Source organism: Equus caballus, chromosome 2 (genome assembly GCF_041296265.1).
Source record: "Equus caballus isolate H_3958 breed thoroughbred chromosome 2, TB-T2T, whole genome shotgun sequence".
Taxonomy (NCBI): Eukaryota; Metazoa; Chordata; class Mammalia; order Perissodactyla; family Equidae; genus Equus; species Equus caballus.
The window spans coordinates 61,138,490-61,155,649 of NC_091685.1; the positions used below are offsets into that span (position 1 = coordinate 61,138,490).

Sequence of the window (17,160 nt, forward strand, 5' to 3'; positions counted from 1 at the left end):
GATGACTAGTGGCTCCAGTTTACTTTTTTCATTGTACCTTTTAACTCTATTGAAGATGCTTTAAATACAAATCTAACAATAACTGCAGCTAACATTTATCATGCACTCAAATTAAGTTACTTAATCTTCGAAACTAGCCTGTAAGGTAGGATTGTTACCCTCATCTCACAAGTGGAGTCAGCATTTGGCAGCCTGGCTTCAGAGCCCAGCTCTTAACTACTGTTTTTACACTTTTAGTTGCACACACCAAATATGGGCCACTTTTTCAGCCATACTCTGCTACTAGCAAACTCCCGTTTTCTGTTTAGAAACCACTCTTAACTGCATTCTGTCACCAAGGACCCTCGCCACAGTTCCCCAGGCCCATGAGAAGGTAATTTAATTCACCCGGATGGAACCGGTCCAGATACCTCTCTCTCAGATCCGCGAACTGTCACCTTGGCTAAGCAGCCAGTCTGCACCACCGTCCCTTTCTTTCACCGGCCTCAGGGCTAACCCACAATGTCACTATTTTAAGTAGCAATACGGGTATTCTCCAAAAGGACACAGGACCCCATGAATCCTTGCGAGCTGAGCCCGCCCCAGAATCTGGGCACTGGCGCGAGGGCTTCGGACCCTGTGATGCGCAGCAGGACCGCGGACTGGCACCAGTAGAACGGGGCACAGGGCACCGCAGGACACCCGCCCAGCAGGGCGCGAGCCGGGGCGCGGCGCAGGCCCGCCCGGGCCAGGCCCGGACGCAGCGAGGGGGCGGGGGAGGAAGGGGCGTGGTCAGGAGCCCGCCCGGCCGCTCCCCGCCCCTCCCCCTCTGCTCTCCGCCCCGGCCCTCGCCCGCCCCGCCCCTCCGGCCCAGCCCGGCGGCTCCGCCCCCGGTGACGTCACTAGCCAGGCCGGCCGGCGCCATTTTGAAAGTGGAGTCGCCTGCCCCTGCCGCTGCCGCCGCCGTCGCTGTCGTAGCTGCCGCCGCCGCTGCTGGAGAAAGAGCAAGAGCAGGGAAGCCCCAGAGTGAAATCCACCATCCTGCTGGCCAGTCTGCCCGCCCCGCCTTCCTTCCTTCTCCCCCGACCCCCACCCCCTCCCCCCACAGGTGCCATCCGCCGCCATCCGCCCTCTCTACCCCCCCATCCCCAGGTGAGGGGGGTGAGTTCAGGAAGCAGAGACCCCGAGGAACCCAGCAGGGTCACCATTTGCAGCGCAACATGGCAGGTAAAGGAGAAATCACCCTCGTCCACTGACAAGGCACCGCTTCCTTCCTCCTCCCTCCATCACCCCCTAGCGACCGCCTTTGCCTCTGGTAGAGCCACGGGGCGCCCCTTGGATTTCAGGGAATTGGTCCAGTGGGGTGGGGAGGGTTCTGGAGAGGCGAGGGGTCGCTGCGGGATCGAAAGGGCTTCTAAAATGAGGGTTGGAACCTCGGCCCCGGGGGGTGGGGTGCGTGCCCGGAGCAGCGGGGTGAGGCGTGGGCGGGGCGGTGGGGGCGAGTGCAGATTTGTCCCCACTGCCTTGGAGCCCGGTGTAACCTCCGCGCCCCCCCCCCCCCCCCCCGCCCCGGGCTTTCCTGCGGATCTTCCTTCGTTTAATTCCTGTTTTTCTCTCGGCTGCAAGCCTTCTTGGGTGTTGATACACATATGTTTTGCACTGAGAAGGAAGAGTGCTTTACAAGTTAAAATACAATGGGGTCATATGTGTATTTTTTTCCCACCGTGGGTGCGTATATTTTTGAGACTTAAGAGCCTGAATTTTTTGTCTTGAACCATCTCCCTTTCGTTTCTTACCCTTTACGTCCAAAGAGTGCAAGGCCTTTAATACAGCAAGTTGCATGAAAAATGTAACTTAAACTTTCCGTTTTGCGTGTTAGCTTTTGTGCCCATGTCCTTTTCCCAGAAGGGTTTCATCGAGTTAGTTAAAATAGTTGTGGAGTTCAGTGATATAAATAGCCAACGGGAGAGAGGTATTTAGGTAAAAGCTTGTGCGGGGGGAGGGAAGGAAGGATGCTTAGAGAAAACCAGGTTGGAATATTTAGCAAGGAGTGGTGATGAAAGAAGGGAAAGGTAATGGCTTTGAAGATTATTTTTATGCATTTCGGTGTTCCTGAATATCTGTCTTCATCTAGTGGAATCAATTGTAGATCTCGATTGTTTCTTTCTCCGTACATGCCGGACATTTCCTCATCAGTGCTTGTAAGTGAAATAGAAATATTCAGGGACTAAACCAGTTTTCTGTGCTTTTCTCAATGTTTAGATAATTAAACCTTTTAAAAAGTTAACATGTTGAATTGACTTACGGTTTGCTATGAACAGGTTGCTCTTTGGCCTTGTTGAATAATTAAATGAAATTAAAATTGTTTCGCTCAAGATGATAAATTAGCAAAATTAATTCTTTGCAAGGTCCTTTGGACTCAGAGGGATAAGGTGAAGGGAGGCGAAATGAGCTTCCTTTGACAGTCTCTTCGCAAGCTTTCCTTTCGGTTTCTTTCCCTCGCTCTCTGGATCCAGTGATTTGCTGGTAAGGAAATGCAAAGAAAAGGGTGGTGAGGTTGTTTGCCGTGTGCGCGCTTTGGTGATAGGGTTCATATGAATCATTACTCCTCACCCAGGCAGTAATGTTCCTGAAGTTTTCTCTTCGTTCCATGTTTTATGGTAGTTTAACCTTATTAACTTTTCTGCAGGCTTTTTGTACACTTAAAGGAAACCTCTCTAACTTTTGATAATTACTTTTTTCTGGTAGGTCTTGCTTGAATGTAAGGCTTTTATTGAGGGGAAGGGAAAATGGAAGGAAGTTTTGAACTGAGGTACAGTGTTAAGCATAGTACGTGGCCTTTAAATATTTCCTACCTGGAATCCATCAATCTCTCTTTTTTAATGCAGTACCAGTTGTTGGGGACTAACCTTTTTCCAAATTAGTGCTCTGGAGTGGTAGTTGTATGTGTGGGCAGTACTAGGCTATTAGTATCATGCCAGCCGTGGATACCATCTCTGTGTTTACGGGAGTAAACATGAACAGGACTCAGTTTTAATTGGTATGTTTTCTTTTTCCAGGAGCTGGAGGAGGGAATGATATTCAGTGGTGTTTTTCTCAGGTGAAAGGAGCAGTAGATGATGATGTAGCAGAAGGTAAGAAAGCTTGCTTAATAATGCAAAATTTGAATATAAATCTTTTCAAAATCTTGATTACTGAAGGATTTCCTTGCAACTGAGTGTGTAATAGTTTAAGAACATTTTGTGTTTGTTGTCCAAGCAATGGAAAAACAGTTTTAAAAGTCACTTTTCTGAAAAATAGTCTTAAATCTCTTTTATAATTAATGCCTTGTTTTGTTATTATTTTTCCCTGAATTAACTGAAAGGAGCGCTATATGATGAGAGAGAGAGAGATATATATATATATATAAAAAACCATCAGAAGAAAAATCTAAGGTTTCCTTGCTATATAAATTTCATGTGCAAATAAATGGTGATGCATTTTCATGTTTGTACATTGTTTTTGGATGAGTAAGTTGAAACAGGTGCCGTCAACATTTAGCTCAGAAACATTTTTGACTGCATCTTTTATTTTCAAGGGAAGATTTTTAGCTTTTTATGACCTTGCCTACTTTGAGAATGTAGTGTTGATTGGCATATTCTGTGAAGGAATGCTGGTTCACATGATGCATTTTATTGTCTTGTAAGGATTAATTTAGGTGAATAAGAAAACAACAATGCTATGGATATAGTTTGACTTTTGGGAAGCTTATTCTTGTGCAGTTAGAAGCTGGATTTGATCAGCTGAAGTACTTAAGTCTTAATTTTTCCCAAAAATTTGTTTATTAATGTATTTTAAAGTTTAAAGTTTTGAAACTTTTTTAGGGTTTTGCACTTATTTGAGATGGTCTTAAGTGGTGGAGGCATTTTTTCCATAAAGTAGTTGCATTATCTCATTGTTCAGAAATGTTATTTAAAGATTGAATTTTAATAGTATTCTGTCTTGAATTACAGTAGGAATTTTCCAACAAAACTCAGATATTAAAACGTACTTTTAATTTTTAAACATTTCTCTAGTGAAAATTTATAAATCATTTTTTTTAAGATTGTGTTGTTCTCATATTAAGATCCTGTTTCTTACCTGCTGTCTAGAGTACTGTTGGGGAAGTTTTCTAGGTGCTGGTAGGGTGATGGCTTTGTGATGAGCCAGTAAATGCTTGTGTCAGTGTCATTTTTAATGAAGTTTGGTCAGAGTTTGGTGAACCCTGTGGGGGAGCCAGTTGACATGTAACATTATACTTTTTGATGCTTTACAGAGCAATCTCATGTTTTTTTTTCTATTGAGTCCTCATCCGTTTTTCACTTGAGAAACGAGAAGCTTAAAGAAGCTAAGAGACTCTCTGATGGTCACACAAATATTGGAAATCAGGGTTTTCTGGTAAAGCCTGTGGTGTTTGACTTGTTTAGAGAAATAAATTCTAAATTCAAGGGAGGAGTCATGTGTTACTCATTTTGTAACACCATTACCTGTTGAATAGTAGGCAGTCAAATATTGGATCATTAGTTCTACACCGTTGTGTAATACTCACCAAGTTATGAAAGTTCTGTATACTTGAAAAACATTGCTTGGTTGAATTCATCTTACTCCCTTTATCAAGGATCTTTTGGGGCTTCCTAAATGCTGAGCACTGGGGCCACAAGGTGTTGAGGACATAAACCTTGCCCTTTGAGAAACCATAGTTTACTTCTTAGCAGAAAAACCGCATGGGTTTTACTTAATTAAAAGAAATTGATGTTCTAAATTTACGTAACTGCATCAAGTGATAGTTTGTGATAAGTATGATGGATCAGTTGTAGTTGTCTTCTACTAATACTTAGCTGCTTTTTGCTACTGGTTCATTAAAAATTTTTTTTTGAGGTTAAATATCATTTTGACGTACAGTGCATTCATAGCATTTTAACATGCTGAGTTTTGGTATGTATATTTTAATAAAAATATGACTGTTCTGGTGCTTGTGTCTATACAACTGTATTAAGTGTAAAAAGCATCCAACTTTCAGATTTCACTGCTTTAATTTGGGTCTTTTTGCAGACTATGGTTTGTGTATCATAGTCTGTTATGTTTAACTAAGAGAAGACTTCCTTTTGTGAAATCAAGTAAAACTATTAATATGTTTTCCCCATTGGTTGAAACTCTCATCTCTAAGCAGATTCTATCTATCTCAGCCTTATAGTTTAGCTTGCCTGTTTTCTATTAGTGATACATCCCAATTTCTTTTCCGTTAAGGGCTCCAAATTGTCTGTCTTTCCCCTCCTCCATGCAGTCAGCTGTCATGGCATACCATTTTTACTTCTCTAATGCTTTAATCTTCTTTCCATACCCACGTTCACTTTAGTTCAGGTTCTCAGTATCTCTCATCAGGATTGCAGTAACTTCCTAAATGATTCTTTGCTTCTTGTCCTGTTTTACTTCTAAGTTAATCTTAAATGCAGTCCCAGTTTTATTTTCCTCAGAAATCTTAAGTAGATTCCTGTATCCACGGGATTATGAATTACTTTCAAATGATTCAACCTTTCACCAATATGACCTGTGCTTCTCTAAGTTTATTTCCTAGGATGGTTTATGATCCAGCTAAATGGATACTATTCTTCACACAAGATGTGTACACTCTTACATTGGGGTCTTTTGTTTTTTTGCTGTTCCCACCTTGGAATGCCTGAAACTCCTCCCACAGTTCTCTTATCAGAATCCTACTATCCTTCACATCAAACCTGTAACCCTTTTACTTATCTCCCTTTTTTGGAAATACTTTTAGAATCTTTCTTCACAGCACGTTATTTCTATATTTAGTAGCCAAAACCTGTAAGGTTGTACTGTAAGCTTAGTGCAGGACTCATGTGTCTTTGTGCTCTATACAGGACATCCTATATAAACTTGCTGTGCTTAGAACAATGCCTGGCATATGGTAGCTGTTCAGTATTTATTAAATGAAGTAGTATAAGTGTTACCATTATTATGAGGTTATGAAGGGGGAAGAGAAAGGTGAAAGCTAGGATGATCAAGATATACTTCTGGCAATGATGGATTTATTGATTTGGCAGGCTTTATAACTGGCTTGATGATATACAGCTATATAATAGAAACAAGTCAGGAGACCTTGGGTTTTTATCCTAGTGACAAACTAGTATATGTCACTTTGGATAAGTACTCCTCTGGGTTCCAGTAGGCTGAGCCTTAAGACGGCAGGACTGGCTTAAGTGATTTCTGTTGTTCCTTATACTCTGATCTTGTTAATTCTCAAAGATGTCTTAGAAGAGAAATCGCCCAACTTTACTAGTATTGGTAAGTTAAATTGTTTGAGATGTTGGAGTCCCTGGAGGCCTTAGTTTAAAAATAAGTCTTCACTGGACTTAGTTACTCAAAGCTCAGATTTTTTCATTAAGTACATTACAGAGCTAAGACAGAATTTTGACATTTAACCAAATGCTTTCATTGACCTTGGGCCTGTTTTAGGCTCTTCCAGGACATTTACAGCCTCTATGGGGATGCTTATTCTGTGTCCAGTTCTCTTCAGGCACTTTTAAGTGGTTTATCTTTGGTCTAGCTACTTGTCTGGGAGAAGGGTGAGGCACTAAAATCTCTATCACTTGGATCTTCTTGTGTCGTGCAGTTTTTCATTTTAATCTTCGTGGTTAGCAGTAATAACATTTTATCGTATTGTATACTTTGAACTTTTCCTTTATTAAGAGCTTTCTCTCATGAGACAGTAGGTAAGTGCACAGACTCTGGTGCTAGGCTGCGTGGTTTGAATCCTACTCAGTCACCTACTAGCCATGTGATCTGGGGCAGGTCACTTAACCTCTTTGTGCCTGTTTCCCCTTCTAAAAATGAGGATAACAATACAATCTGTCTTACAATGTTGTTTTGATGATTAAATGAGTTAATATACATAAAACAGAAACCAGCATATGGTAAGAGCCTTATAAGGGTTTAGTTATTGTTATTACTTGAACGTTTATGGCAAAAAAGGGAGAGTTGGAGAGTGAAGAAACTGGAGAATTGTCTTTAAAGGCTATGAAAAAGTTTCTCGTCAGCCAAAGTGAAGAAAATGGTACATGTATGTTTTATACATATTCTTTGATTTCATTAATATGAAGTTCAGAAACATTCAAAAGTAAACCATAGGTTTAGAGACATATATGAAGCTGGTAAAACTCCAAAGAATAGCTACGCAGTAATTACTGTAAAAGCCAGTATAATGGTTGCCTTTAAGCAGTGAGAGGGAGCTGTGATTGGGGGGGCGTCTGGGAAGGCTCTTGTGGTTGGTGTCTTGACCTGGATGGATGATGGTGGTTGTACAGATGTTTGTAATAACTGATTAACTTGGACATTTTTTATTTTCTGTATTTGTTAGGTTTCACAATAAAAAAGGGTTTTAAAAAATTCAATACTGTACTAAAGGGTTTAGAGTGAAAAATGGCAATCTCTGCCTCACCCACTCCCTAATCCCTAGTCCATCTCCTAAAGGCAATTACATTGAATTCTTTTAGCTGTGTTCCCTGGTGCTTAATTACATTTTTTGTGAATAAAACGATACTTCTGTTTCTCATCAATTTTAGACATTTCCAATTGACTTCCTTCTCTAGTATATGAAGATTAAGCTGTTTAATTATCATTCTCATGCCCCAGTGTTACATCACACTTTATGGTTAAATTAGAAGTCAGTGCTTACATTGTTATGACCATGCACATGTTTGCCACTGAACTAATACTATTATATAATGTTGCTCATTTCTTGTGTGTCTCCTCATTTTTCCTGAAGGTAATTGCCTGTTTTTTAATTTGCCTGGTTCTTTTTGCATTTTTAAAAAGACTTCATTATAGTGCTTTCGAACATTGCAGGAAGTAGATGGAATAGTAAAATGAACCCCCATCAGCCAACATCATCAACCCGTGGCTAGCGCTGCCCCATTTATACTTGCATCACTTAACTCCTTTCCCAGACCATTGTTTATTTAATAATAGAAATATTATTGATTTTGTTTTTAAAATCAGAATTCAACAAACTAGAAAACCAATTTCATTTTAAAGTGAAACAGTAAGGAATTTTTCCTAATGATTTTTTTGCAGTAGCCATTCTGATAATTTGTTAATTTATTTAAATTTTGTAGAAATTATTAAAAATTCAAATACATGTGAATAATCTGAAGTGTATGATTTTTGGTAAAAAATATGAAACAATCATTCAAGATGGCTATTTTAATGTTAATTTTATTATTTACTCTAGTATTGTTTTAATATTACTGAATGTTAAATAATTTTTGTTATTTTAATGCTGTATTTGACCATCTTAAACTTTCCTTCGTAGGAACTTATTTTAGGAATTTGATTTTATTACATGAGGCCTGTTTTTATGAAACTTGGATCCAAATGCATTGTATCTTTTCAACACTTTGCTTCCTGTTTATTTTTAGTAGGATTTAGACTTGTGGACTGGTTCTTGGGAACAATTTTTCAATGGTAGAGTCTAAATACTCCCCAAATAAGGATATAAATAAAATTTTGAGAAATAAATAATTTTTGCGGGTATCACCTAAAATTGAACGGTTTTAAATCCATTCCATATTTCTAATGCTACAATATAAACAGAATTTAAGGTCATTTGTGTTCTCTGTTTCTTAGAGGTGTATGCATGTTAGATTTAGGCACTAGTGTCAATTAGAAAAAATAGTACAACCAGTTATTTCCAGATTTCAAAATATTGGCACATCAGCTATATTCCAAATGACCTATTCCTAATGATCTATAGCAAAGGTCTTAGATACCATTCTTGCCTTGTGTCATGTGACACTCCTCCTTTCTCTTAATATTAGCATTACTACTGACAAAAAGTCTAGTTCTCATGCAGTGCAATCACTTAAAGTAGTGTAAATTTGCCCATTAAATAACATCAATGACCTTGTTTATTTAGTATTGGGCAGTGTCTTTGTTTTCATTAAAGATATTAAAAATTTTTTTCTTATTCCTTTATTGAAAGAGAAATTATGAGAGATAATGGTTCTGAAAGAAAGTTAGCTGACATTTTGTCTCAGGTTATTAAAATAAGCCAAAAATTAAACTTAGTTATTTCTTAATACTTTCTCTTTGTGAACTAAATTTTAAAATCCTTAAAGATTGTAGAATAAGCAGAATGATAAGAGGTTGTTTGAAACAAAGAATTTATTTTGTGAAATCAGTAATAAGTTCCCATATATTATGTATTTGCACATCTTTATTTGCTTAGTTTAGTTGAGTTGCAAGAGGAAGGGTAAACTATATCTTAAATTTCTTATGCTGTTAAATAGTAAAATTGAAGGGTTGGAGATAGATGTTTTAGCTAATATTCTCAACTATAATCTCTTTTCCCTTCTCTTAGGTGATATGAAAATTATATTTGAGTAATCAAGGGTCTGCAAGTTGCTTCCTTAGTAGAAGGAAAAGAGAAGTAAACACCTGGTAATATAAATTAGATTTCTTATAAATAATTGAATTTGATTTTTACCACTGTAGAGTCAATATAAGGAAGAGATGGCATGGCCATCATAAGTACTCACAGCAGCTAGTGTTCACTGAGTACTTAACTATGTGCCAGGTACTGTTTTAGGTGCTTTATATATATTACTTCCTTAATCTTCACAAAAACTCTATGAAATAAGTAGACACTGTTTTCCCATACAAATGAAGAGTCTAGGCTAGGAAGGTTATTAAATATGTATCCTTGAGCAGGTGGTGGACTTGGGATTCTTACCTCAAATCTTTTAATTCCCCTAATGTAATTTTATTTACTTCCAAACTTGAGCTGCCTTTTTTAGGTTAGGTGAGGGTGTCTGAAGTTGTTGGAATGTGACTTATTTATAACAGAGTTTATTTGTAATGCCTAATAGATTATTGTTGTTTTGAAGTAATTCGGTTTGGAGATTTACTGGATTTTCTAGTGGAATTCTTAAGAACGTGCTATAAATGGGCTGTAAGGGCTGTGTGGACCTTCTCAAGTTGTATGTAAAATTATATTGTGTGTGCATGTACATATGTGCGCTTTTCTGGTCCAAGAGGGTCTGTAACAGCTATCATTTATTCCATTTCAGAGCGTGGTCTGGCGCCCACTCAGTTCTTTCAAGAGGTCTATGAAGTCGAAACTGTTTTCATAGTAATGCTAAGATGCTGTGCCTTTTTTATTATGTTGACATTTGCACCCATGGCACAGAAGGAGTATGGGTAAATGTGCTGGCACCTTACCATGAATCAAGGCTTTGGCACCAAATGGTCCCAGTAGTCATGGTAATCTTCATTGCCATGTACCAGCAGTTTAAAAATGCCAATTTTACTTAAGAATGTCTTTGGTGAAGCAGTATACGTTACTAATTTTTTTAAATCTCGACACTCGAGTACATGTCTGTTAAACATTCTGTGTGACAAAATTCTGCTATAGACCAGAGTACAATGGTTGTCTGCAGCAGAAGCTTTGGTACAATTATTTGTTTCAGAGTGAACTAGCTGCTCTTTTCATGTAACATTATTTTTCCTAGAAAGAGCTGCTGACAATCTATGGTTATTCAAACTTGGATAGTTGGGAGATATTTTCTCAAATGAACAGTGAATCTGTTGCCTCAATGGACAGTATTTGCTGCCTGTGGTAAAATTTGAGCTTTTAAGCAAAAGTCAGAATTTTGGAAAACGTGTATCTGCCATCCTGAGCTTGTTAACTTCCTAGTAAAGATTTTTCAAATGAGATCAGTAGTACTATTAATGACTGTGATTTTTAATATTGTGTAATATTTGGAAGATCTGCATAACTCTGAATCAGTATTTTGCAAATGACCAATGCTTGTGATATTAAAAAGTCATATATAAGTAAAAGTGCAAGATGGAGGATTGCATTTTAACATAACAGACAACCCAATATGGTATCAGATTCCACAAACCTTTAAGAAACTACCAATTGTTGAGTTTTGGTGTATTATCAAAGGGATATCCATAACTACCTGAAAAGACTATTAAAATATTTCTTTTCCAGCTACATACCTGAGTGAGGCTGGATTTTCTTCATATATTTAACTGAGACAGCGTAGTGTAGTATGTTGAATGCAGAAGCAATGAAGAGAATCTAGGCATCTTCTGTGAAGCCAGACATTAGAGATTTGCAGCAATGTAAAACAATACCATTCTTACTAGTTTTTGGGGGGGCAAATATAGTTGTTTTTCGTACTTTTTTTGTTAATGCGTAGGGCTTATTATTACTGTTTTTAATGAATAAATACTTTAAAATTTAAAAGGTCTTTGGGATTCTCAGATTTTAAAAGTGTACCTGCCATCCAGAAATATCTGACAACTGTTGGTTTAGTCTGTTATTGGATTTCATTGTGCTGTTGCCTTACAAGAGTCTCATGAACCACAGGATAAGTGATCAGAATAGTGTGCTGCTTTTGTGCACGCTTGTCTAAAGCGTTCCTGTGAAAGAGTTTCTGTGACTGCAAATTGTTTCAGCCTACTCCCTTGCTGTTCTCCACATCCCTGATTAGATCTGCCGTGAGCCCTTTCCTCTGGTGAGCTTGGTCAACTAAGGATACCTTCAGGACTTTAAAATAACTATTTGTAAACTTAGCTCTCCCTAGAGAGATTAAATACCAGGACATATTTGCCAGAATGCTTTAACCCTAAAAGTTTTGTAGGGCTTTTCCAGCTATTTCTGCTCAGGTACAACTGTCATTAATACTTAACGTAGAATTACTAAATTCCTTAGAGCCTAGTCTAGTGCCATTTCTGGGTTGGCGGCCTGCTCATTAGAAATGAGTTGGTGCCCTTGACATTGTGTTTTATTTTGAGCCCAACGTGTCGCAGTTTGATGTGTTGTTTTTTCATGTAAGAAAGATATAAAATTGGCTTAGTAACTTTTTATTTCCCAACTGTTTTAACTACTAAAGGGAGGAAAAGGAGGAGGAACAGTGTTTTTCTTTAAATTCTACTTTAAAGTACAAAATAGTTCTATTTTAAAATAATTGCTGCATTTCCCATTCTAAGAGTGCAGTATCAACTATTTACTGCTAAGTATTTTCAGTGTTTTTGTGGCTATTTTTGTAGCCTTTAAAAAAAATCTGCCCAACTATGTAGTACTTTTAAAACTAGCTGTACCAGTTTTGCCTCCATGTTTAGAAATTGGGTTTATTAAAAGAGCAACACAGCTGTTTTTTTTATTAATAGGAATATTTTTAGTTAATATTAGCTGTAGTTGATTACAATGTCATATAGATCCTTGCCCATGGCATATGTGGAATCCTTAGCAAATCATATTGAATGCTTCTATATGTCATTATACCTAGGTTTATACTCCTGTATTTTTAGTTTCTGTTGGTTGACCTCCTCTCTGAATGTTCAAATACCAACTGGAATTTTCTCTTCTGAAGTCTTTGAATGATTTTTTTTTTTTTTAAGATTTTATTTTTCCTTTTTCTCCCCAAAGCCCCCTGGTACATAGTTGTGTATTTTTAGTTTTGGTTCCTCCTAGTTGTGGCATGTGGGATACCGCCTCAGCATGGCTTGATGAGTGGTGCCATGTCTGCACCCAGGATCCGAACCGGCAGAGCCCTGGGCCACTGAAGCAGAGCATGAACTTAACCACTTGGCCATGGGGCCGGCCCCATGAATGATCTGTTTTATCCAGTTCAAGGGGGTTCACAGGCCAGTGACCCTGTTAAGAACCTCTGCCCTAGTCTGTAAAGTTTTGCCTGTGATTATATGCCTACTGAAATTTGGAGGAGTCAAGGATATTTTCTATGATAGTGATAGTTTTTAGATTATTAAGAAAGTATTCTTTCTTAGGAATCCTCTTAGTACTTAGTGTTCCTGATGTAATATTAGAGGGATGAATCTTCTCTAAGATGTTAGGCTTGACAGCTTTATTGTATTCTCATCTTAATTTTTTTTTAAATTAAAAACTGCTCTCTCTTTAACCATGGTTAAAAATATTAGGAATATATTGGATTTTGAGTCAGTTGCTCATTTTATACTTCATTCTGAAGGAATCTAAATTATTCTTCAGTAGCTGATATTAAGAGAGAAACCAAAGCAGATAAAAGGAATTGATGGGAAAATATTTTCAATTTCCTAAAGATCTGAAACAATGTTACTTTTTAGAATTTGCTATTGTAGTTTCAGGTCTGCTCTGTGTGAAAGTGGAAATAGAACCTTTTTGGTGTTACCTGGTATCTGTTTTTCCCCATCTTACCATAGGGTAAGAGTCTTGTGGTCCTGCAGTAGATGTGTTTCTAAGATAGCATGAGAGAAATCTTTAATATCTTATATTGGCTACTAAATTGTGAAGGCTCTATTTCAAGAGAAACAGGCTATTGTAGGCAATAAATCTTGTCAAATTCTCTATCTAGGGATGCAACATAGAAAAATGGTTATTATAGGAATTGGTAGTAGAGAAGAGATTGCTTCTTTCTAGTGTTTTTTTTCCCCTTGACATAAAAAGAGAATTACTTATTTTTTTCCAGCAGCAGAATAAATTCTTTCAGAAATATTTTTTAACTACCTTACATTTTTATGCATTTTTTGTTGTAAAAGACACATAAAGTTTACCATCTTAACCATTTGAAGTGTACAGTTCAGTACTGTTAACTATATTCACATTATTGTGAAACAGAGGTCCAGAACTTTTCTGAATTACAAAACTGAAACTGAGCTCATTAACCAGCTCTTCCATTCTCCTTTCCCCTCAGCCCGTTATCCACCGTTCTGCTTTGTGTTTCCATGAATTTGAGTGCTTTAGATGCCTCATACAAATGGAATCATACAGTGTTTGTCTTTTTGTGACTGATTTATTTCATTTTCTCAAGGTTCATCTACGTTGTAGCATGTAGACAGGATTTCCTTCCTTTTTGAGGTTGAATAGTATTCCATTGTCTGCATATGCCACATTTTGTTTATCCATCAACCGTTGATGGACATTTAGGTTGCTTCCACCTCTTAACTATTGTCCGCTCCAATCTTTTTATATATGGTTGGGGTTCGGTGAGAAGGAACAGCATAAGTACTATCTATAAGTGATTGGCGGTGCACAGGAAGAACCTTAGGCAGAACATGAAGGTATCGGTTAGAGGACATTAAGAATACAGATTGGTACTGCTGGGAGATAAATGTGTTATCCTAGATTTGAAACAACAGTTTGAAAATTAGAATTGGATTACTATATTTCGTAGACTCGTTCAGGATAGGATTAGACAAAATCCAGATTTTTGAGCAAAGTTTCACCTCATTTGTTTTGCAGTTTCCGGTTTAAAAACAGAAAATCTTGTGGATTTTGTAAGTCAGTGTTTCATTACTGTAAAACTTCTTATATTAACAATAAAGCAATCTGTATGTTGTTTCATATATGTTTTAATTAGACAAAGTCTTCAGCATAATAGGGAAAGTCGATAACTGCATTGTATTTCTTTCTAATGAAATTGTAGATAAGGAATGATCAAGGTCACATTTCTTAAAATAGCCTTTGAGATAGACGTTATTGTCATTTTGTATGTGAAGAGCAAAGTTGGTCTAAGATTATGAGTTAGTAGAACTATTCTGTCTACTTTTTAGGCTCCCACCTTGCTTCTGTGTGGTTCAATTTTAAAAAATACTGTTTGATTAAGTCTGAATCTCTGGTTCTCATAGGAAGGGGGTGAAATTAATGTGAGACCGTAGTTATTCATCCACAAGTCAACAGGTGTATGTTGAGTGACAAGTACTGTGGAGAATGTGAAGGAAATAGAAGACATGGTTCCTTCACTTTAGGTATATTAAAAAGGTCAGTTTTATTAAAATAAGCATTTTCCATAACACTTGGTGGCTTTTGATATTAAGCTGTTATGTTACTAGGAGATCCTCGCCTAATTCCATGTAAAAATTTTACAGGAGGGGCTGGCCCAGTGGTGCAGCAGTTAAGTTCCCATGTTCTGCTTTGGCGGCCCGGGGTTTGCTGGTTCAGATCCTGGGAGCGGACCTATGCACCGCTTGTCAAGCCATGCCATGGGAGGTGTCCCACATATAAAGTGAGAAAGATGGGTATGGATGTTAGCTCAGGACCAGTCTTCCTCAGCGAAAAGAGGAGGGTTGGCGGCAGATGTTAGCTCAGGGCTAATCTGCTTCAAAAAAAAAAAAAAAATTACAGGTAATGCTGAAATGTGAGTAGTAAATTCTTTTCCCTTTTCCCAGTTGACATGATGCTGCCTGATTTTGAGATGGTGCTGTTGTACAAGTACTTAGTTGTTCCTTGGGGTTAAATAAAAAAAAATCACATATATCTCAAGTCTTTCTAAGACACAAATACGCCTTTTGATGGTTTTAAACGGTTGTGAATTGAATTGATTAATGAATAGTATTACTAGAGATTTCTCCAGGTAAATGTTTGTGGTAGCTTACAAGCCTTTTTTGTCTTTGTCCTCTGTCTCAGGTTTCAAAACTTTAATTTTAACAGTTTGGCAGTTCCTTAAAAAGTTAACCATAGACTTACCGTATAATCCAGCAATTCTGTTTCTAGGTATATACCTAAGGGAATTGAAAACATATGTCCACAAAAGCTTGTACACGTTTATAGCAACATTATTTGTAATAGGCAAAAAGTAGAAACAAACCAATTGTTTGTCAACTGATGGTACATAAGGAAAAGATGGTGTATCCAAACAATGGAATATTATGCAGCCATAGAAAGGGATGAAGTACGGCTACATGCTGCAACATAGATGAACTTTGAAAACATTATGCTAAGTGAAGAAGCCAGTCACGAAATCCACATATTGTATGATTTCATTTATGTGAAGTGTTCAGAACAGGCAAATTTGTTGAGACAGAAAGTAGATTAGTGGTTGATAGAGCTGCTGGGGGGCAGGGGTAAGGGGAGTGACTGCCAGTAGGTACAGCATTTCTGTAAGGGGTGATGAAAATGTTTTGGGATTAGATAGTGTTGATGGTCGAACAGTACTGTGAATTGTACACTGAATTTGAAGAAATAGTAAATTTACTAAAAAATACAAGGAGAGACCAAGAGTAGGATTCCCTTTCTTAAGTGAGTTTCCAGAGCCAGTAAAAAACTCATGGTTATAAAAGAAAAAGCTTTTGTTTTGCAATACTTCTATCACACACACCACCCTACATCTGACTTTCTCCACAATATTACGCAAATCTAGTTTGCACATCTTACAAACTAAATATAAGGCAGCTATTTTTATCTTTTACTAACTAGGTTTAAATATATACACACACCCACACACATGCAGTGGTGAATCCAAACAATACAACAAGAGGTATACAGTGAAAGTATGTCTCCCTCTTACCCCATTCTCCAAGATTTTATATTCCCCAGAGACACGATCACAAATTTCTTATATATTGTCCAGAAGTATTTTATATTTGTATATGTTTTCAATTTAACAGAGCGTGTTCATCATTTTAGGTTTGAAAATGGGAAAATATATTCCAGAAATCCATGATAGACAAGGTCCATAGGCCCTTTGTTAGAGAGGATCTGATGAATTGTCCAAATATCTACCATTTTCTTGTAACTGGCCTATGATTTCCATAGCTTCAGTCGGAAGAGTTGCTGAGAAGGTTATACACATTTGGGATATGCACCTAGATATACAATTAGTGGACTGTGACTAAAACTAAGTAAAATTTATAGTAATTAATTTCTAAGATATCCAAGTCTTTAAAAATAACCGTTTTGGTTCTATGATGCTTGGAGTCTGTGTCTTATCCCTGTCTTATCCCTTATTAAATTAGACCTTGAGCTTTCTCCAATTGAATCTTACTGTTCCTGATGGTATGTGAAGTGACCAGGTCTTTTTGGTGATTATTTAATTAGGACTATAATAAACGTTATAAGGTAGGCTAGATCCTAAACATCTTCTTTTTTTTAAAGATTTTATTTTTCCTTTTTCTCCCCAGAGCCCCCCAGTACATAGTTGTATACTTTTAGTTATGGGTCCGTCTGGTTGTGCTATGTGGGATGCTGCCTCAGCATGGCCTGATGAGTGATGCCATGTCTGTGCCCAGGATCCCAACTAGCGAAACCGTGGGCCGCTGAAGTGGAGCACGCGAACCCAACCACTCGGCCACGGGGCCGACCCCTAGATCCTAAACATCTTATGTGTCTTTTTTTTTTTTCTCCTAATGTGTCTTTTTGAC

The 17,160-nt window shown here is 37.8% G+C and overlaps 1 protein-coding gene across 8 annotated transcripts in view; it reads left to right on the forward strand.

Moving 5' to 3' along the window:
* Positions 1-615: 615 nt before the first annotated feature.
* Positions 616-17,160, forward strand: part of PPP2R2A (protein phosphatase 2 regulatory subunit Balpha) — an 83,451-nt gene continuing 66,906 nt past the window's right edge. Inside the window, exons 1-2 of one of the 8 annotated variants that reach the window (XM_014737781.3) lie at positions 616-1,206; positions 3,039-3,113. In XM_014737781.3, the coding sequence (XP_014593267.1) occupies positions 1,200-1,206; positions 3,039-3,113 (82 nt within the window). In that variant the 5' untranslated portion in view covers positions 616-1,199. Of the gene's footprint in view, positions 1,207-1,539; positions 1,708-1,923; positions 2,181-2,509; positions 2,724-3,038; positions 3,114-17,160 lie in introns of those variants that run through there. The other 7 variants (XM_070256425.1, XM_070256412.1, XM_070256440.1 and 4 more) reach the window with 7 other exon arrangements.